This window comes from Sardina pilchardus, chromosome 9, assembly GCF_963854185.1.
Source record: "Sardina pilchardus chromosome 9, fSarPil1.1, whole genome shotgun sequence".
Lineage (NCBI taxonomy): Eukaryota > Metazoa > Chordata > Actinopteri > Clupeiformes > Clupeidae > Sardina > Sardina pilchardus.
In genome coordinates, this window is record NC_085002.1 from 30,888,860 (window position 1) to 30,910,904 (window position 22,045).

Sequence of the window (22,045 nt, forward strand, 5' to 3'; positions counted from 1 at the left end):
TACATAATCATGCTCCCACTTGGGTCACTGACCTGTTGGAGAATTAAACCCCTGCTTGGTCACTGCGATCCTCCTCAGCAGGTTTACTCAAAATACCAAACATGAACCTCAAAGCTCTGGAATTACTGTACCTTCCCCATCACATCAGGCATTGTGAATCCATTGAAAACTTCATACAAACAAAGTAATCTGAAAATGTCTTTACAGGTATTCTGAGAGTCTCACTGTGATATGGTTTTCATGTATTGGTTGCAAATAAGTTTAATGTTTAATAAACTGCAGCTAATGCCTTCACTGTCAATGTGGTTTATACACGATGTGTCTTGCTGGAAATTACAGTACTTAATGCATAAACAAACTGGTAATCAACACAATAAATATTTCCTATAATATATGGGGCAACAGATGTGAACAAAATAAAACCAAATTGCTCAGAACTTAAAGTTAAACTTTATGGCAATACCTGTGCAGGGCCAGTGGACACACATTCTGCATTTTTATGGCAGCCTCCTCGACTTTCCAGCAGGCAGTTATTGATTTCAACACAGACCGCACCATCTCCCGTCCAACCCTCATTGCATATACATGATATGTTGCCTGGGCCATTATACATACACTGGGCCTGCAGTAAAGGCACATGAGACAAATTTACAAAGGCACAGTAGCTACAGTAGAAATGGCTGAGTTGGGCTGGATACTGGATTTTATACACACAAATCCAACACATTTAACATCTGCTCTCTATATTTAATTTAATGGCAAATTGGATGTGTAATAGGGATCGAGTGATGAAACATACATTTGAGTCACAGCCTCCTCTGGCAGGCTTCAAGCAGAGGTTAACAGGAGTGCAGGAGTGTCCATCACCCTCATAACCTGGTCTACACAAACATCTGAAACATAAAAGTCATCCAGAGAGTCACTTAAAAATGATACATGGCAAATTACAAGTTACCAAATGTTCTACATTTTCCAGGGGTTTCAAGATATTATTTATCAGAATATGATCAAAATACAGATTTATCATCACCCAGTTGCCTTGCATTATTTATTACCAAGTACTTCTACAAACACCTCTGTGCTTAAAAAGAACACAGAATATGTTTAAAACAGGATATGATGGAATATCTACACACATTTTTGCATTCGCACAGGATTTTGGGTATTTTTTCCCATACCGTTTTACAAAAGGTAAAAGTCGCTGTAATTTCTACTGACATTGCTGACATGGCACATTTGGACAGGACTAATAATTACTTTACCCCACGTCCCCACGTGAAACTAATCCAGTCCGAATAGGGCTTTAGTCTTTAAATCATGAACCCCCTGATAAAAGGGTATACCCAGGGCCAGTTCTCCCTATACGCACACTATGCAAGTTGCGTAGGGCCCCGCAAGTAAATGAAGGCCCCCTCCTCTGTCTTCCCTTGAGCCAAGTTAGTGACAGACAGGCAGACACAGCGACAGTGTTTCATAAGCTACATTACAAGAAGATGAACGTGAATCCGAAAAAAGAAGAAACTTAACGAGAATGAAAAGCAGGAACAGCAGTCGGGTAAACTTGCGTTCGTCTCATGGTTTGATGTCTATACACATCTCTCCAGCGCGTGTTGCTGACCTAGCTTAGGTCGACCACACAAGGAAGTGAATCCCCTGAATCTGAAGTGAATCTGTCTGCGGCTTGCTTGCCAGCCTTTACCAGTCATGGCAAAGTTGTGATAATGTATAATCCCATGTTCCGTTTTTGAATGGAGCGACTGGCTACATTAAAAGAAAAAAAAGACCCGCTTCTTTAAATGCGCTCATAATTACGTGCAGCTTGGGATGAAACAGTTTTTCAGCAGACACATGCGAGAACAGGTCGAAACAAATCTGTGATTTCACTCTTCCCATACATTTTAAATAAATGGGTTTACACTATTTTAGTCGAGCTTTAGTTGCATACTGAACGTATGCAAAATGGAAAGTAGCCTTTAGGCCTATTAACTTTGATTTGCTGTGCCGCATGGGCAATAGATACATATCGTACATTAGACATATGAAGTATTACAATTATTGTTTAAAATAGTCTACGTTTAACAAAATATTGAAGGGAATCAGGGGAGCCAGTTCAGTAGCTATGTCTTTGGCTCATAGCCTACTGCAGACACACAGGTGAAGAACGGTCTAGACCCTTACAAAAAAGAACTGCATCACTTCACGTGTCAAACCACAAATTTCTGAGTATCAAAACCGTAGTTTTATTGGCTATTTATACATTATATTTACATTTGCTGTGAAGGTCCTTTATGGGGAAAAACATTATATTTGGTCATTTCTGTTTTGGAATGATTGTATTAGTAGCACTGTTATGTCACATAATATATATTAAATATATATACAGTATAATATATATATTTAAAAAAAATGGTTATATTTTGGCCCTCAGAGTTCAGGTAGTAAGGAGAGCCCCTTAGCAGGATTTTGCCTAGGGCCCCATGGAGGTCTGAACCGGCACTGGGTATACCTTCAGTGTATGATCAAAGTGGGATGGGAAATTCAGTGCACCATGCAGATTGCGAGAGCAGATTTGGGTAAAGAGCATAAACGTAAATGGAAAAAGAAAAAGTTAAATAATTTGGAGTAAAATCATGCATATTTATGATCACCCACATAGTGTTACTGCCACTGTAACTGCAGTAGGCATTGATGTGACAGTGTTCAAAAACACCATCAGAGTTGCAGGGAGTGGCCACCTTATCACAGAGATCCCCTGAGTACCCTTCCAGACAGGAGCCGCTTATACAGATCCCCTGGCTGTTTGGTCTGTTGTCACATTCACCATGCACACAATGGCAGTCTGCAAAAGTAGATGGGTCAAAGTGAGCATTATGGAAATTGTACACTATAACACAATTATAAATCACAATCGCCAAATAACTGATATGATGACTTTGGTGCAATTGGCATTTATAAGCACTGTTTATAAGCATGGTTTTGCTGTGCAAAATCTTTTTTTAAAAAGCACAAAAACTATAATACAAAACTAGGGATTGTGGTGATACTACTAGCAGCATGGAATTCCAGCATGTAGCCCCATTAGCCTTTAACAGCAAAGTGTTTGGTCCCAGGGGCCACTCCCCACTCCCTGCAGGGCCCCTCGAAACCTAAAAAATGCTGTTTTTGCTAAATAACTACTGTACCTGAACCGTTGCTGCAAGATGACAAAATCTTTATGACATATTAGTCTCAAGGGCCCACATCAACCTAGCCCATAACCATTATCTGTGATTTCCACCCCCTCAGTAAAAATTGAAAATGCAATAACATTCCACTTTCATTGCCAGATTTGCCACTATCTTCGGTTGAGATGTTCAGACCAGAACCAAATTGCATGTGTATGATAACTCTGACAGCTTCTGGGGGTATGCCTAGTTTTGTGGAATTCCATCCATAGGGAGACCATACAATAAATTAACTTATGAGTACATTTAGTGACTGTACAACTCATTGGCCTGTAAATGGTGCTGTTGAGCGAGGGGTATGGTGAGAAATTACATACACACACACACACACACACACACACACACACACACACACACACACACACACACACACACATACATTTGAACACATGAACACACTCACATAGTAGCGCAAACACAGGTACACCCTAACACACACCCATACACCATCACCCGGTCTTTGGTATTATTTGCTCTCAACGGTGCCTTCCAGGCAGCGCTGCCTTCAAGGCACTACTCCCCTCAGTTTAGGGGTAGGATGAGGGTTGAGGGGGTTAGGGTTAGGAATAGGGTAAAGGTAGTCCCTTTTAGGCTGTGCTGCCTGGAAGGTGCCGTTGGGGGAAAAAAACACCATTGAGCCCATCACCCCACGCTCATGAGCAAACAGACACAAACACACACACACACACATAGAAGCACACATACATACAGAATCAAACACACACACATACACATACACATAGCATGAATTGCAGGAGTAAGGGTCTAGGGATGGAATAGGAGATGGAGACAAATTGACTAGCGTGATTTATATTTTTGAGTAGAGAATGCTGAACACTGAAACTATAAGAATTGGTGACTTGTGAATACAAAAAATCTGTCTTCCACCTTACAAAGTTTGGGCAGGCTAGGAATAGTATTTAAGATATTAATGCCCAAATGGCCTCCGAGGTAAGGCATTTCTAAAAGTGTAAATTGAAATTTATGAAAATATTGGAATTAAAACAAAAATATAATAAAAATAATATGTCTTAGTTTTGGGACCTAAATATTAGGCAGACAAATTTTGAGCAAAATCTGAGACTGTGCAGAAACCATTTTTCTGGATTTTGGCTGATTTGGCACAGAATGACCCATAAGCTTCATTTTTGCCAATATAAGTCAATTCTTTACAAAGTGCTCACAGAGACCAAGAGAGAGGGCATTCACAGACCATATGATTATCAAAAATGCTACTACAACATTTGTACATGTATCTGAGCCAAACCTTCATCACAATTTTCTCCATGTTTGTTGGGATCTGAGCAGATGTGGCAGGCTATCCCTGTGAAGCCTGGGTTACACTGGCAGCTGCCATTGCCTTGGATACCATCAAGGCACTACAAACATACAAAAAAATGGATGCAAAGGAAAATATGTTGTAAGTAGAGCTGATCTATGGAACATGGCATAAAGAGCATTTTGAGAGCTGTACTTACAATTCCTTTATCATAACAGGGATGAGTGAAGCCTCCAATACAAGGTTTGCAGTCTGGCCCATAGAATCCTTTACAGCATTCTGGTCTCTGGAAAACCCATACCACACATAGGTTTTAAAGAATCAAAACATGCTAGGGCCTGGGAAGTATTGACATTTCATATGACAACCCACCGTTTTGGTAACAGTACAATATTTGGCACATCCCATGATCTTGGTGGTAGAAAACGGAGGTACAGGGGGAGCTTCACAACCCTTCAAATGTTTTTCCTGTAGCAGTGGGAGGAATAAAATGTGTCTACAAAATCTATGCAAACATCTTGGACGAAACTGACATGACTGCAATTATAAACAACAGATATTATAATTCTTGTGAAGTGCTTCTTACCAGCTCTGTGCTTCCAGAAGGGCATTCAGTGCTGAAAAGATAACTACACCGCACACATGGACCCTGCAAAACCATAATAATAATTTAAAACAAGTCTGATGATGTGATGTCTCATTTTTGTCTCTGTTTTTTTTTTTAGTTTCAGGTTGTATTTAATCTCTTAAAACCCGCTCGATAGTCTGTTTAACTTCGGACCCCACGTCCATTGTAATGGACATGATGTTTAATTGGGTCTAAACCAATAAAAATCTGTCATTTCACCATTTGAAAAATTATGTGTTACTGATTGGATACTGATGATCCAATCAGAATGCAGTTTTGACCTGTAACTTGATCTAAGAGCACTTCAGACATCAGATAAGACAAGCATGGCACTGAAGCTTGACAGGAGGAGGGGTAAGCGTGTTTTAACCCTCATAATTATGAATTTATGTGTATGCTAGCCTAATAATTTTGGACTCATTATACTTTTAACCATGTTAAGTGATGATATATGAAGTAAATTTGAAAATATTTCATAACAGTGTAGTACAGGATTTTTTTAAAGTTGAATGTCCATTGCAATGGCCATCAGGTACTCGGAGATGTTAGCCAACACCTAGTTGTTTTCATATGGGTAATTTTCTGTCAAGGATTCCTGGGACACTGAAAGACCAGGGTGCACTAAACTTGGTGGGCATGTACAGTAGGCCCACAAGGATAGCATGGAACCATAGTTTTTTGTTTTGATGCGTGACCCCCCTGCCGGACTGGACCCCCCAAAAGGAGGGTAGGGCGGACATGGTTTTCTGCGAATATCTTGAGCCCCGTAGGATGTAGGAGGACCATACTTTTTTACATTTTGGTCTTAAGAGGTCATGTCAAACCATCCCATAACCACTCATTTCATGTATAGGGCAACCTAATTAAAAATGATGAAGCAAAATTGAGATGTTGAATCTGAATGCATGCCAAGGTTCATGGAACTCCGTTCATGGGGGGCCATGTAATAAATGAATTTATGTGTACATTTAGTGACTGTACACCAACTGGCCTGTATATGGCCAGACACAGTTTTCTGTGAATATCTCCAAAGCCATAGGGCCTAGGGGCCATGTCAACCCATCCCATAACAACTAATTTCATGTATAGCGCCACCTAGTCAAAATTGAGAAAGTAAAGCGAGGCATTGTAATCGCAGGTATCTTTGGTTGACAGGTTCCAAACAGCATGCAATTTTAAGTGTAGGATCATTATGAGACCCTCTGAATGTATGCCAAGTTTGGTGCAATTTGGTTCACGGGGGACCATGTAGTGTGCATGTAGCGACTGTACATTACACACACACGCATACACACAAACACACATAAAGATACATGCACACACATGTAGGCACACACACACACACACACACACACACACACACACACACAGATACAGAACCACGCATAAACACACACACACACACACACACACACACACACACACACACACACACACACACACAGAAACACACATACTTGATCACACAGCTATCCTGATTGTTTCCTAAGAAACTACAAGGACTCAGCTTTCCAAAGAGGTAATTTGATGGGCCAAAGTATGTAGGAGCAATAAGTAGATGATGTGCAATGCCGGGCAAAAAATGGGGCATATGCATAAGAGTTTAAACACAATCATACATTATTTTACTTAATGTGCATGTTTTGACCTGCTCTCAGACATATAAAAACATTTAGACACATGAAAACATTCAGTTCTAAATGCATAAGTCATGTGGGAGTATTTGTTTCAAGACTACTATGTTAAAAACATAGTGTTTTTCCCCGTCAAGTTCTCACGTCATTTTCACACCCGTTTAGTCGAGATGTCCATTGTAATGGACATTAAAATAATCTTAGAAAGAAATAATTTTTCTAATTTTTTTTTTTCACATTTATTTCTACATTGGATAGGAGTAAGAATCAGCTGAATAATATTTTTTTTGCCCAACAGAAAAAATGCGGGTCTGAAGGGGTTAAGCCAGTCAAGTGTTACGATATGATGTATGGCAGTGGTCCCCAATTATTCTTCCACAAGGGCCAAATTATGTACAGCAAGTGAGGCTGAGGGCCAACAACCACCCCTAATAGCAAAAAAATAAAAAACAAATTGTACAAATTTGCTAAATCAAACTCATTAAGCATTATCAGCTGCCACACATTTATCAAAGCTTTTTGAAAGTGGGTGTAACAGATCAGTGGGGGTCATAGGGGCTCTCTCCCTGAAAAAAAGTCATGAGCTAGACACAATTTCCTTGATTCTGGTACATCTTAACAGGTTGTTAGATAGGCTACTTCTATCTAACAAAGTAAAGCTTTTGTTTCAATGACTAATTTGGAACCAGCTTTAATAACCTCATGATTGGCCTAATCTTGCATGCAGTTGCAATATCGGTTAAATTAACTTCTTGAATGTTTTGAATGCAGGCTTCGGATTCCGTTAACGTTTTGGGCTAGTCTGAATGTCGTGAGTTTCAAGATTGTTTCTGAAGCTCATTTGCTGTGCCGTCGTGACACCTCAGCAGTAGGCCTACAGTCACCCTTTATCAGTTTCACAAATATCAATAAAGTATCGTAGCGCTCACAAAAACTGTTCATTTATATTAGCAGTGTTTTATTTAACATAACCAAAACGAGAAGGATTTTGTGAGTGTTTTGAGTTAGTCCTATTTGTAGACTCTTCTAGCGGTTACCTCAGCTTGACCGATCATTTATCTGTGTGTGTGTGTGCGCATAGGCTATGCATGTTGTGAGGAGCAGGTAGCAATGAAACCCCGAGAATGAGAGGGTGTTTCATTGTAGCATTTGTAATCCAGTGGAATGGATTTGACTTGGACGTTGGAGATATTGCGAACAGTTTTAAAACGGCTATCAACGTTACATTTTTTTGTAGGCTGTTATGAGACTGTTGTAGATAACATTTAACTCAATGTGAATGACTATCAGAGATGTACAATAGGTGTTGGATTTAATTGGCCGGCTTCACGTGAGATCCTCACGAGACCTCACGTGTGAATCACGCTTATTTTATTGATTAGGTGCTGTGTCCACCAAACACGTTTTTTGCGCCGACGGCGACAGTTTTCAATGTAAAGTCTATGTAGCTCAGTGCTCACAGCGCTGAGCGCCCTCGGCGGAAAAAAACTGTCGGCGCCGACCTTTTTTGTCGCAGCGCTCAGAGCGCTCAAAGTTGAAATCTGTTCAACTTTTAGAACAGCGCCGGGCTCGTCAATGGTAACCTGACTTTCGCCAGATCCTGTAGTTCGCTGTCTGCTTCACACAAGGATCTGGGACTTCTCGATAGGGTATGTATTTCTGAAGGCGGGTCCTTGTAAAACATCCTCGCATGTGAAAACATCCACTTGCCTGTTATCTTGAATGACGTGCTCGGCTTCTTCAAGCTCTTGCCAAACCCGGTCGGAAGAAGAGTAAAAACATCCTTGCCACCAATAAACGTCTTCAAAACTATTCTCTGTTAATCTTTTAAAGAATGAATACTCGATAGATCCGACAAAACGGTTGAAATAGCAGAATCAATGTCAGCACAAGACTCCTCGCTGCGTGCCGCCATTGTTATTTGAATCAAACACTCGCTTCGGCGCTCCTGATTGGTTGCTCATTTTTTGAGCAACCGCCAGGGGTTTGGATTGCCCTCGCGTCCAGACCCTTGTGTGGAGCTCAGCGAAACGCCTCTAGTGGAGCATGGCGGAACTACAAGGGTCTGGCGAGAGTCAGGCTACGTCAATGGCACTTCTCGTTATAAACCGTCTCTGGTTTTGGTAACTTAGCAACAATAAACACTTATCGAAGCGCCGAGAGGAGGAGGTGTGGACGCTCTGGCTGTAAAAAACGTGTTTGGTGGACACAGCACCTTATTCCCTAGTGAAGCTGCAATGACCCAAACAACCACCAGGTGGCACTTGTGAGCAGGGTTAGGAATGTCGGTGTTACGGATCTAGATGGGATGATCATGTTAACTGAGGATAGATAGATAGATAGAGACTTTATTGAAAATTCAAGGATAAACCATAGATAAACAAATAGCACGTCATCACGAGCAGGCAGTTTTATCTAATTTACTGCAGATGTGACTCTGATTCGACAAATAGTCAATCATAAAACCACAAGCCTACTTCTGCGCGATACAGAAGTCTGCGCGAACATAATATTATATTGACGTGTCCATAGTACAATTTACAAAAACGAACCTTATTTCTGCGATCAGTTGAAGACAAGTTATTGCTCCACAGCCCTAAGTTCGTGTTGATTTGGGAGAGTGCAGCCTGCAGCTCTTACTGATTTGGGGAAAGATAGCTCCCTTCGGTAGACCACGGAAACGAAAGCACAGTGGTTCAGCTGTTTCGCGTCAGTACATTGCGTGCGCGGCCTAGGTTCGCATCTCAGCCTTCCATGTCACTTTTGAGTAAAAGGAGGCATACCACACATAACAATGGATTAGACCCTAAATATATTTAATTAGGCTACTTTACATCGAGTGGCCAGGAACACAATATCAGTTTAAAATAGCTCCACGGCATTACAAGGTTATTTCCACGTTTCACTGTAGTCAGAAACAACATCATGTTGATTGCATACGGTATTAGAACCTGCAATGATTCGATAACAAGTCACCTGCTTTAGCCACTGCACTAAGGACTGGTATGCAGGGCTTGAAAACGAAATTATTTTTCAATCGTTCCGTTCCAAATGGTTCAGCTATGTTTAACGTTTTCGTTCTTGCTTTCCGTCACCGACATATCGTTCCTGAACCGGTTCGGAAAGTAAAATATCGTTCGTTCTTATCGTTCCGGCAGTGTTTGGCGGGCCTATTAAGTCTATTTTTGTGGTCTATACCTTAGAATAGACAAACTTTCTATTACTATTTCGATTACTATTTGCCCTTGATTTACACCGCAGCTAGTCAAAAATAATAAATCACAGACGGCATCTAAAAACATTCAGATGGGCTATCCATCCCACATAGCCTACAGCTTACTGGCCTATTCTATGATAAATAATTTCTTAGTGAGTTGCTAAGTTAACAGTATTATTGTGGACTCGGTTAATTCAACTCAGTTACCTTTGTTGACGTTTGATATAGCTCAGCGGATAGCTCAGTTGCTTCCAAATCGCCTCTGGCCAGGATTGTGGTGGAAATAGGAAATCGTGACAGCTGCCTGGATTGAGCCTAGCGGGTGGCGAAGTGAACGCACAACCGGAAATAGTCTTTTTCCCCCTGACATAGGCTATGCTTTTGTGAAATTTTATAAAATATATAGGGCCTAGAGAACGAAAAAAAAACGTTATTAACCGGTTTTATGGATTTCAGAATAACGTTTCTGTTCCGGAACAGTTGAAGACCATTTCGTTTTCGTTTTCGTTTCCGTTTCCGTTCCTCGTAAAATTCCGTCCGTTTTCGGTTTTCGTTTTTGTTCCTTGAACCGGTTCGGAGCCCTGCTGGTATGCATGAAATGTGGGTTTGTACATTCCATAATAGAAGCTCACCAAGACTCAAACCAACACGCAAATTAACGTAAGGTAACACAAGTAGCAAGAATGAGCCCAACAGGGGAGTCGGTCTTTTAATTTATAGGCCTATTAGCCTGCAGTAAAGCGCAATCATTGAGTCACAAGAAAAACATCAACTTAGTGATTTTTGGTTGGGCGCTTGTGATTTTTGGTCAGGCGCTCCTGACACTGACGACATCACCAACCGCAACTCCCAAGGTAGCCTACGCCACAGGTGTGCCTGCCCAGTCCTTGTTTGCGATTGAGAGTTTGAGACTTTTTCTAGAAACACAAAATCCAGGGAACTTTCAAGGTTGCGATGCAAGTTAGCATACGAGGCTTTCCAGAAATGCAGTAGCCTGATTGCCATCGACTTTCAAAGGCTCTGGGAGGACGTGCCAGGCTAGAAACGCAGCCCAGAACAGTGAATGCTGAATGCTTAGATAAATAGGCTACATAAATTGGCTTTAGTATTCCTCATTGGCGTTTTCTCTCACTGTTTGATGATGACAAATAACGTTATGTTTCTCTTGCATTGCACTACACCGTGCAAGAGCGCTTCAAGTGAGACGCGAACCTCGAATCCTCATGTCAAAGAGCGCAACGCTACCCATTGAGCTACTCAATTGCAGACACGAAAAGGTGCAGTTTCTTTGCCAGATGCTTTGAATGAATCTGTATATGAAAGCACGTAGCCTACATTCGTAAAGAGCAGAAACAATTTAATTTAATTTAGGCCTACAATGAGACGTTACATTTAGTTTACATGCAGTGGTGGTTTTGATTGTCGGTGGCGTTATTGTATCCCTTAGTTGCAATGCAATTATTCCCTCGCATGACAGCTGTAACAGCACGTAGGCCTACATTTCACTATACATCGCAACGTGAGATGCCACCAAAAGCAGTTTGTAAATATGTCTTAGTGAGTTAGGAGTCTTCTCAAATTATTTTAAGCTGTCCTAGGCTATGCCTCGTGAATTACTTTAAGTGAAAAAAATGAAGAGTCCTAAAACGCTAAAGTGCTACCGCGGACTGTACTGCCACCTCATGGCGGTAAGTTGTAATACATTTCACGCAGGGCGTGGATCACGCAGAGAGAAACGGCCATCACATTTCAACACCTACTGTATGTTACACTGAAGTGAAGAGATCGCTAACGCATGGCTATAGATAGTGTATGTCTGTTTACCTTGTTCAGACATCGCGGGCCAAAAAAATGCTGTGCCGCCATTTGGGGACCACTGATGTATGGCCTGTGATTTGCACTCAGTTAGACAGCATCTATATGTGTGTGTGTGTGTGTGTGTGTGTGTGTGTGTGTGTATATGTGTGTGTGTGTTTAGTGTGTGTGTGTGTGTGTGTGTGTGTGTGTGTGTATGTGTGTGTTAGGGCTGTCAATCTTCCTCTAGTATCCCATTCGAATTTCATTCATTATTATTTTTCTAAATTCGAATTATTTTCAAATATTTAATGGTCAATTTTGATTTATTAATATTTACTATTTTTCTATCTACTCACACTGTAAAAACTGGCTTAGCCTATGCCACTGCCAATATGACATCGTAGTTGACTTGTTTTACGTGATAGCTGTCTTGCTAAGTAAATTATAGCCCTTTTCTGACTGAGAAACATTACATTCACGTTACAGAAATAACGGGCTCAGGGGGATTTCGCAGTGTGAAAGGTAGACGTGTTTTGGTCCCAGGTTGTCTGAGGCCGACTGCTGAACGACTGCTGCCATTTCAGTTAGCTCGTTGGCTAGTTGGCTAGTTAGCTAGCATTAGGCAAACATTCCAAAAAGACGTGCTGGCCTTACTGTCAGACGGTTTTGGTAACATAGCAACAATAAACACTTGACCGAAGCACTGAGAAAAGGAGGAGGGAGCTCTCACAAGCTCTCAGCAGCACCTAAAGCTGTCGTTTGCTAAATATAGTCAACACTTAAAAAAAAAAAAAAAGAAAACACATTCGAATTTTAATTTTAACATTCGAATAGTATTAATTTTTTTCAAATTCGAATTATATTCGAATACCGAAATTCGTTACAACTAGTGTTGTTTTTGGCGGCCTGTTTTGGTTTTAGTTTTGGTCTAGTCTTTGTGTCAAGCTGTCATTTTAGTTTTTATCAGTTTTAGTCACGTTCATACTCTTTTAGTCTAGTCAAGTTTTAGTCGACTAAAAGTATGAGCATTATTTTCGTCTAGTTTTAGTTGACGAAAACGAATGACTTTTAGTCTTGTTTTAGTCAATGAAAATTGGATTTTAGCATCTTTTTATTAATGCAATTCTATTTAAAGGGGTTGTTCCTCCATAGGGTAAGACTGTTTTTAGTGGCAGGCACTATAGCACCGGCGAACTCTGAAACTGGATGAAATGTGCAGATAACGGTCTCCACTGATAAATATCACACTGGCTAACCTGGAAATGAGGTCCTATCTCCAAAATTCTGAACTACCCCTTTAATAGGAAATGATACATTTTGGTTAATTGTCATGGATTAAAAAATGACAAATATTACAGGTTACATAGGCACTGAACATTGACAGTGGAATCAGGTATGTTACACAGAGTTTGGTCTCCCCCTGTCACCATGAAAGGACTATTTGGAATATTCTGTAGACCTGCTGTTCCTTTTCTGAGAACAATTTAACTGAAGATCAAGTTGTCCATAGGCTATTGAATGCTGTAGATGTGGATGCTATTTCACCATTAACTAGGTAGCCTATAAGCGTGGTTACACACAGTTGTCATCTTAATGCAGTGTTTTGCAGCCTATAAAACGCATTTCACGTTCATCACTCAGTTTTGGTAGGCTACAGGCCTATGCCTTGAGTGATCGCTGCCCCTTTAAATGCGTGGGACTTTAAATTACGTTTTAACTCCATGCTGATTTTGTTGATGAACAGCGCCGTCTTTGATTCAGTTTTTCTACCGTTTAAATAAACGACACAGGCACTTCGTTGCTGATCGGTGGAATAATGTTATTATTGTAGGCTATATGACAGCGCCAGCATCAGCTGGACAGAAGCTTACACACTAATCAAATCTGCAGTTGCCTGTTAACATTTTCATCTGAACTAGATCTACATGCGGAGGTGAGATAAGAAGCCTAGTGCAAAGTTGAACTGAGAGAGTTGCCAATCTAACGGACTGAACGTAGCCTATATTTCTTAGCTTCTATTAGCGATAACGATAGGCTATACATCTACCGCTCCTTTGCTACATGATCAAATATTATCAGATGAGTGACAGAAGCACCGGATATGACCAACAGGCTCACGCGAGAAACGCTGGTCCTCTGGTATGATAATCAGACCATTCAACCTGATGCGCCCCTGAAGTGAGACGCAGGAAACAGAAATACTGCAAAATAATAACACGACTAAACGACACAAAATAATGTTATAACATTCCTGTCCTTCAGGTCTTCGAAAATGAAGAGACATGTTAGCATAGTTTTCATTTTGTAAACCACATTTAGTCTCGTTTTTATTCGTCAACGATATTGCCTTATACATTTAATTATAGTCATCGTCACATGGCCAGCATTTACGTTGCGTCTCGTCTCGTTATCGTCACGTGAAAAAAGTTTGTTGACGACAATATTTAGTCATAATTTTCGTTGACGAAAGCAACACTAGTTCCAACAGCCCTAGTGTGTGTGTGTGTATGTTTGTGACCACGACCATCACTCTCCTCCAAAAAGCTGAGCCCACATAAAATTGGAAGATGGGGATATTTGGAGGTTATCTTCCAATTTCTATGTGGGTTCAGCATATTGAAAGAGGGTGAGAGTGAACTCAAACAATGGTTATGTGTGTCAGATGTACTTCAAACCAAACACTCACTTGAATGATCTTGCTTTCATTGACATCACATCTATGTGGCAATATAGGGACAATGGAGGATGGGACAAGGACTCCATCAATGAGATGGATGACCCCATTGGATGCAATAATATCCCTTGTCTCAAGGGGTGCTTCTTTTTCACCTAACAAAATTCTTCCCTGTAAAACAAAACAGAGGTGATGGGAGAACACAACACTAAATATTAGAATATTGCAGTAATTAAGTGTCTCTCACATACATCATTGGTGATTTTGATGTTGATCACTTGCTTGGCCATGGTATGAATCGCAGGCATACTTGCCAGTTGGTCCACTGTGAGCTGTAGAACAAAAGCAGGACAAATTAAAAGAGCACAGCATAACCAAAGAAGCACACAGCACAATGGCATGGGCAGTCTGACAGACAAGGTGATTCAGCTTAACCAATCTCTTTGGAATGCCAGACTCGTTCAATTTCAGTGGCCGATCAATAACCAGTCTTTTCATACTCACAAAATGAACAGTAATAATACATGATATCTACAAAACTCTCACATACACATTCCATATGAAATATGCAGTAGGATGATATAGTTACAAAGATGACAAGATATTACCGCTGCCTCTGAGAACATGTGGTGCTTTAGAAGTTCTTGCAGCTTGTGTCTGGCCTTCAGGATATGTCAGGTTTTTTTGTTGAATATTTGTGACATAAAGGAAGGGAACCAAGAGTAATTACCCCATTGAAAATCTTTTAAATAAGGATAAAGGGTAAATACTACGGAAATAAAGAAGCCTAGGTACTCACATCTGTTAGCATGTACAAGACACTGCCATCCCTGAATCTGTCGATTGCATTATTTGTGGGAACAAACACTGTTAATGGTCCAGGACCTCTTAGGGGCATGGATGCGCCACAATTCTAGCAAGGGCACATAAATACTTGTCAATCTCAAAGGCATATGTTTCAATCTCATGTCTTTATTTACAGACAAATAATCAAAAGCAACAGGCCCTTCTTTTTACCCTGGAAATCCAGAGTTTTCGAATATTCGAATATTCCAGGCTGCCTTCTTTTCACAAACCTGCTACACTTTATCTCTCATAGGAGTGCCGTTATCCATTTAAATCTTGGATGACTGCTTTTGATCTATTCAATCACTAATCAAAATGTTGCTTCAAGTATAAGTATACTGCATATATGATCCTGTGAGGAAAATAATTTGATTGGATCTTGAGCTCAAACAACTACATCATCACTTTAAGGACTCCCTCATAAGTAGAGGGAGAAAGAATACTGTCCATCAGAATGTATACATTTTCAGAATCATCTTTTTAAGATTATTCAGGTTGTAGTTGTGGATTATATAATTATATGTCTATATTTGTCAGTACTGTGTTTGTATGGCTGCAGGAACAATGTCATTTAACTTTGAGGATGAATTCTGTCTGTCTGTCTGTCTGTCTGTCTGTCTGAATAAATCACATATGGCATCTTTGATATATTTCCAATGACGTTTGATGATGTTTTTTGATCATCTTATATTTTTTTGTTTACTTACGTCAATTAGAGATACAAATCGATTAAATTTAGTGTCTTCTGCAAGGATGTCTCCAATAGTCTTGCTGGCAAACTATAAACATGAAACATAAAGGGATACAACACCACACACAATGTGGACATTTTAACAAATGCGACAACATTTAAAAAACAGGTATCCTTTTCTGGTTTATTCAGTCATAGGAATGGCTAATTATGATGTTCATAAAATCAAGATTTGTTCACTAAATATACCTGGATGTTGTTTGAAGCATCAGCTGGAAGATTTGTGATGGGCTTGTCGATTATATGAATTATTCCATTAGATGCAACAATATTACTTTCCTTTATTGTAAACAAAGTGTCTGGGTCCCTCATGAAGATAAATTCCTGTAGTTAAGTTGAGGGAAAGATCAGATACGTCAGGATGAGCCTTCGCAAATTTCATTGAATTCCATGACTAAATGACAATATTTAAGCAAATGTACCTTTTCAGTTTTGAACCTGATTGTCTCTCCACTATATGTCCATATGTCTTTGCCCTTAAGCTCACTGGAGAGATACTGGCCCAATATGAGGTGGTGTTTGCACAGGGAGGACTCAGACACTCCCTAGATACCAAAAGTATATTCAAAACAAAAGTATCGGCAAAACAAAGTGTAAGATTGAACTTAACTACAGCAAATATCTTACTGGTTAGGCCACTTTACTCACTGGTAATGAAAAGCGCAGATAAGGCACAAGAGCTGTAAATGGCCCCCGCTGGCTCAAGCTTAATTCACATCCTTTCCCTGAGAGCAGAAAGAATAATTAATTTTTCACATTCAGTCAGTAGAATCTTTTGTGTTTATTTATAGATTGGATTTATGGAATGATTTTAAGTTAATTGTTAAATCTGAAATCTGTAAACCAAAATGACAATTAAGCAATATAGCAGGAGTGACAGTAACAGTAATTCATATCCTACTAAATAATTGGATGGCACCAGTAAAGTTCCCAGCATGGTTCAATTCCACAATCCTCTCCATGATTGTGCCAAAGCAACGATATCCATCACCAACTTGCTGGGCACTGCATATGCACCTGTAGAGAAAGCATTTGCTCACCATAAAACAGTTAGGAGTCATTGCATGAGAAAACCAGGCAGAGGTCGGAACATGGGGTCGGCCAAATCGTCTCATACTTTGTATACGTGATAAGTACATGTATGTGGAACTATGAACAGCCACATAATTAAAAACCCTCCAGCTTTTTTGTTATGGAGTTCTGGGACCCCTCTCAGAGACCCTCAAAAATCCAACAATTCAAGGCTGAAAATGACTGAAATTGCAATGGCTACCCTGATTATCCTGATAAAGATATGAACATAAGCTTTATGTTTCCATAGAGCCTAGGTAGCATAGTTTTAAAGACCAAAAGGTGCACTAGGGGGTTGAACAGGCGGTTTTTGTTGAATGAACAAATTAAGTTGTATGTGTATAGTATCCAAGCAATTGAGAAAAGGGTAAGAGTTTTAAAAAATGTGCATTTTGATCATTGGTTGTGTGAAAAATGACATCAAGGTTCTGAAAATAATAGCAAAGTGATTGTAAAAAACTGTAATAGACAGCAAGAATGACTTTATTGGTTCATCCTTCTACCTTGCACACTACAATACCTATACCAACCTGGCAATCCCATCCTGTCCAGTCTGGCACAGGGAACTACTGTGACAAGTGCTGTCAGTACAGGCAGACTTCATAACACAGCCAGCAGAAGGGTTAGAGCTCTCCATTCCACTCAAACAAGAACATACAACCTGTAAAGAAAACAGAGCATCCAGGGCTTTAGTTTTTGGGTTGGTGAAAAACGTCTTAGCATGCATGTACTGTATGTGTGTGCTGAAAGATAGATACAGTGAATTATCATTGAACTAGACTTGGCTGAGACAAGAGGAGGGTTATTTTGAACATAGCCCAAGTCCAATTTGAAGACGGCTCCCTCTTACTATTCGACTACCACATATTGAAGACCATTCCTTAAGCCAATTTCAATCTGTTAGAAAGGAGACATTTCAACCATTGATCCATACAGCCTGGTTTTAATCACAACTTAAGTATTTTCCGTAGCCTTAATGAAGAAAGCAAATGTTAAAAATCCCAACATGTTAAGAATTTAGATGAGACCAATCAGACATTGTGAAATACATTTAGAACATTTTCCAGCCTAATGATAGTTTAACATGCTTTCCTTTGATTGTAAGACAACAAGATTACTAACTTCCTACTATTTACATTGAGTAAATTCAACTTTCAAAGTTGAGATAAACAGGTTTAATCGGGTGGCCATGCATCGCGTCTGACTGTCTCTTCCTCCATCTTGGTTTGAGCAGTTTGAGTGAGTAAGAGTAACAGTGGTGAGAGTAAAGGCCAGTTCAAACCGAAGATTTGCGACGGTCTGAGACGGTTGTGGAGAGCAGTTGCGGCGGTGTGAATCAAAAGTTGCAAGCAGTTGCAAGCAGTTTCAAGCCTAGAATCCTAAGTTCTAGAATCTTTGGTCTGAACGCCCCAGTTTTAGAACACATTGTTGCAGAAAGTTGCTGGTTTTTAGAATGTTGCAGCTCGTCTCGTCGCGGATCTTGTGTTTGAACTGGCCTTTAAGGTATAAACATTTCCATGGCAACGGTGATTTCAACCAATCTCTGCTTTAACCAGCTTTTACATGATTTTGGGTAGTGAAGTCCTTTCCCGCGGAATTGCGAATAAAACACATTTGAGCTCTTTTATCGTAGTAAAGTGAATAGTGAACAAAATAATAATAGGCTGTCAGCATCTTGAAATTGTAGTGGGCCAACATAGACCTGGGCTCTTTCTAGAAGTATTTCATATTTGTGTGAATCAGGATTCTCAATTGTGGCCACAACTAAGACCAAGGCTAGGAAAAGACATACAGCAACACTGGAGGCCACCATCAGAGTAGGCTAGGCCTCTCCCTGCAGCTTTTGGTGTCTGGGAAGCTCAATTATCTGACTCAACATGGAAATAAGTTTTATTATTGACGATATCTCACCTGGCCTGGACCTTTATAGTCACAGATGGTGGAGTCGGCCGGGCAGCCCCCATGGTTTAGTGCACAGGGATCCACAGGGACACATACTTTGCCATCACCCTCATAACCCTGTTTGCATTTACACTCAAAGCGTCCAGCTTTGACTAAGCACTCTGCATTCTTATCACAGGAGCCAGGAACACATACAACTGTTGGCAAACATAAAAATCAAATGTTGGTCCCACATTATTTTAACTGAGGTCTTAGTAATTACCTCTGTCATTTTTTTGGTTGGATTTGTTTGTCAGGAAGATAAAATCAACAAACTGCTTGATTCATTTTCATGAAACTTGAAAGGGGAAGGGTATAGGGTAGATCCACAAATATTTTCTGACTCGCTGTTAGAAGACTCGATCTTCCTCTATTTCGTTGTTATTTTGGTCATTCCTGGTCAAGCATCTCCTAAATAAACCAACATGAACCTACATAATCTTCAAGATGACAAAGATACAGCCTCTTACGTGCACAAATGCGACCAATCCTCTTAAAGCCTGGACGACATTCACATACAGCACCTGCACCCTCTCCTTTGCAGTAATGATAGTCAGTGCAGTTTTTACATGATTCAGATACTATAAGGAAAAAATATACATAATCACCTCATTATCCACAATGCACATATGCATGATAATGCACAAACACATGGCCTACACAGTCCAACACATCTTACCAATGTCACACTTGGGTCCTGAAAATGGTGGTTGACAATAGCACTCTCCATCACCATCTGGTCCAGAGTTACAGTCTCCATTCACACAGATACATCCTATTAAATCATTACAGATTAAGACTAGTTGGACAGAATGACTTCATATCAAGATGGATTGCATTACTAAAAATGAAAGGGTGCAGGATACAGCAGTAAACAAATTGGTCAAGAGTCAAAGATCTTTGAATTCAAATGTACTGTTAGAAAAAAAGGTGTACCTGAATTGCAGTGTTCTCCATAAGCATTTTTGTTTGTGCATTCTTGACATGCCAAACCACTGAACCCACTCTAAAAACAAGCATGGTTAATGACAATGCGTGTACTGTATACAATCAGTTTTACACTGACTATATACCATTTCACATGTAGCCTAATGATATTACACATTGCTGGTGAGGTGATAGCCATGGGTTTCATCAGGTCCCTTTCCACAGGTGTGTTAATCAAGCACCATGCAGTCTGCATTCATAGGTGCTTGATTTTACAGTATACACCTTAGGTGCTTGATTTTATACACCTGTGGAAAAGGACCTGATGAAACCCATGAATAGGTTGGTATAGGTGAACTTGAACATGGACCCCAAGTGAACCTACAATCCCCACTTCCACAGTATATTGCATGGAGATTAAGAGGGCGATATGAAATGTACATGATTTTTAAATATTCCTTTTTCCAGTTTCACCACAACTGCACTATTTCCATTGGATGTTTCAATGTGACAAGGGTCACAGAGTGACCCTGGTTTTTAACTGCAACTAGCCTTTGTGGGTCTGTCCACAATAAATCACAGAGGCCACATGTTTCAGTTTGCCCTAAAACACTAGGCCCACCGAAATCCCACAAAATGCCTCCACATGTTCACAGGGTCAGGGATGTGTAAATGTGTCCAGAGAGGCACAAAATTAATGTGGCAGGTATAACTGATATGCAGTTTCTTAGCCAGTGCAAACCATTTATGTCTTGCCTTCAACCCAATACAAGAAATGATGTGTAATTGTGAAAATATAGGCCTCACCTTGCATACACAGGTACCATTTCCTGTGGTTCCATCCAAACAGGTGCCATGCCAGTTACATGCCTTGCCTGACCAACTAGGACAGGCTAAGAAAATACACAAGCATTTATGATAGCATAGGTCACTTAATTAATCATATTTTAATTTCTAAGTGAATTGAGGACAACATTTACGCTTTTTGACTATCTGAAAGCTACAGTATATGATCCACTTACGACAAATTAAATATAGTCTGGTAGCACATAATGTATGTGAAACATTTTACTGTGAATGGACATTTACACTTCTCTTTTACTGTAATAAAAGATGTCTGTCCACTGAAGCACAGTTCTCAACATTGTACTCACTGAGACCTTTGAGACTCATTGACTGAAGAATAAAAACTAAAACTGTAATACTTACGCAGACACCGAGGGCCCCAGAAATTTGGGCAGCATCTACGTTCTGTGACCGTTTTTATGCAGGTGTGGGAGCAGCCGGGTAGGTTAAATGTGCGCTGTCCAATCTGCACATTATAACTGTGAAGCAAAGGAGAAACATCAGTATGAGGGCATACAGTACTGTATTCAACTTAGATTTAACTCCTTAACATGAACTCGTGCTCATGAACCAAATCTATCCCGTGAGACATTTGTAATGAGATTCAGCCCACATGTCAATTTTGCATTTTGTTTCTTACATTTGCTTTTTGTTTTTTTTGTTGTGAATAATGCACTTGCCAGAGGCCCGGGTTCAGAGAGTAAAAGTCTTCGATCCAACCATTTAGTAAATCAGCTCATCCTAATTAGCTGCCAGGTAGATCAGATAATTAGTGATATCACCTGTTTTAAGTGCACAGGTAGAAAGAATATATGGCAGGACTTTTACTCTCTGGAACAAGGAATGTCCACCTCTGGTGCTTGCTAAAGCAGGCACACTATGACCCCATGATGGGCTTATAGGCCAGTCAATCTAGCTCAAAAAAGGGCCAAACCTGTAACTAATTGCAATAGTAATGGTTCATACTTTTTATTGATCCTTAAACCCTCCTGCATCACATATTAAAAATCTACCCATTTATATTTAGTGGAACATACTTTTATTCAAGGTCAAAGGTAGCAATTTCCAATGCATTTTGCCATTGAGATTTACTACAGGTGAAATGGGTAAAATTTTAAACTATAGATATCAAATTGAAAATGTCACAGTTGTTTACTCACATTAAGGCAAATATTTTTTGTATTGCAAGTTTTCTGAAATGTGATGTTTA

The 22,045-nt window shown here is 40.0% G+C and overlaps 1 protein-coding gene across 3 annotated transcripts in view; it reads right to left on the reverse strand.

Moving 5' to 3' along the window:
* The window catches only part of stab1 (stabilin 1), a 167,453-nt gene that overhangs the window by 136,049 nt on the left and 9,359 nt on the right, over positions 1–22,045 (reverse strand). For 2 of the 3 annotated variants that reach the window (XM_062544711.1, XM_062544710.1), the window contains exons 3-25: positions 21,199–21,314; positions 20,797–20,882; positions 19,999–20,068; positions 19,742–19,837; positions 19,533–19,643; positions 19,033–19,220; positions 17,652–17,782; positions 16,952–17,067; positions 16,699–16,775; positions 16,473–16,595; positions 16,240–16,374; positions 16,007–16,078; positions 15,253–15,366; positions 15,062–15,115; positions 14,705–14,785; positions 14,466–14,624; positions 5,090–5,152; positions 4,876–4,971; positions 4,703–4,789; positions 4,492–4,603; positions 2,653–2,839; positions 800–893; positions 464–622 (exon numbers count right to left, since the gene is read on the reverse strand). In XM_062544711.1, coding sequence (XP_062400695.1) covers positions 464–622; positions 800–893; positions 2,653–2,839; positions 4,492–4,603; positions 4,703–4,789; positions 4,876–4,971; positions 5,090–5,152; positions 14,466–14,624; positions 14,705–14,785; positions 15,062–15,115; positions 15,253–15,366; positions 16,007–16,078; positions 16,240–16,374; positions 16,473–16,595; positions 16,699–16,775; positions 16,952–17,067; positions 17,652–17,782; positions 19,033–19,220; positions 19,533–19,643; positions 19,742–19,837; positions 19,999–20,068; positions 20,797–20,882; positions 21,199–21,314 — 2,527 coding nt within the window. Of the gene's footprint in view, positions 1–463; positions 623–799; positions 894–2,652; positions 2,840–4,491; positions 4,604–4,702; positions 4,790–4,875; positions 4,972–5,089; positions 5,153–14,465; positions 14,625–14,704; positions 14,786–15,061; positions 15,116–15,252; positions 15,367–16,006; positions 16,079–16,239; positions 16,375–16,472; positions 16,596–16,698; positions 16,776–16,951; positions 17,068–17,651; positions 17,783–19,032; positions 19,221–19,532; positions 19,644–19,741; positions 19,838–19,998; positions 20,069–20,796; positions 20,883–21,198; positions 21,315–22,045 lie in introns of those variants that run through there. The other variant, XM_062544712.1, reaches the window with a different exon arrangement.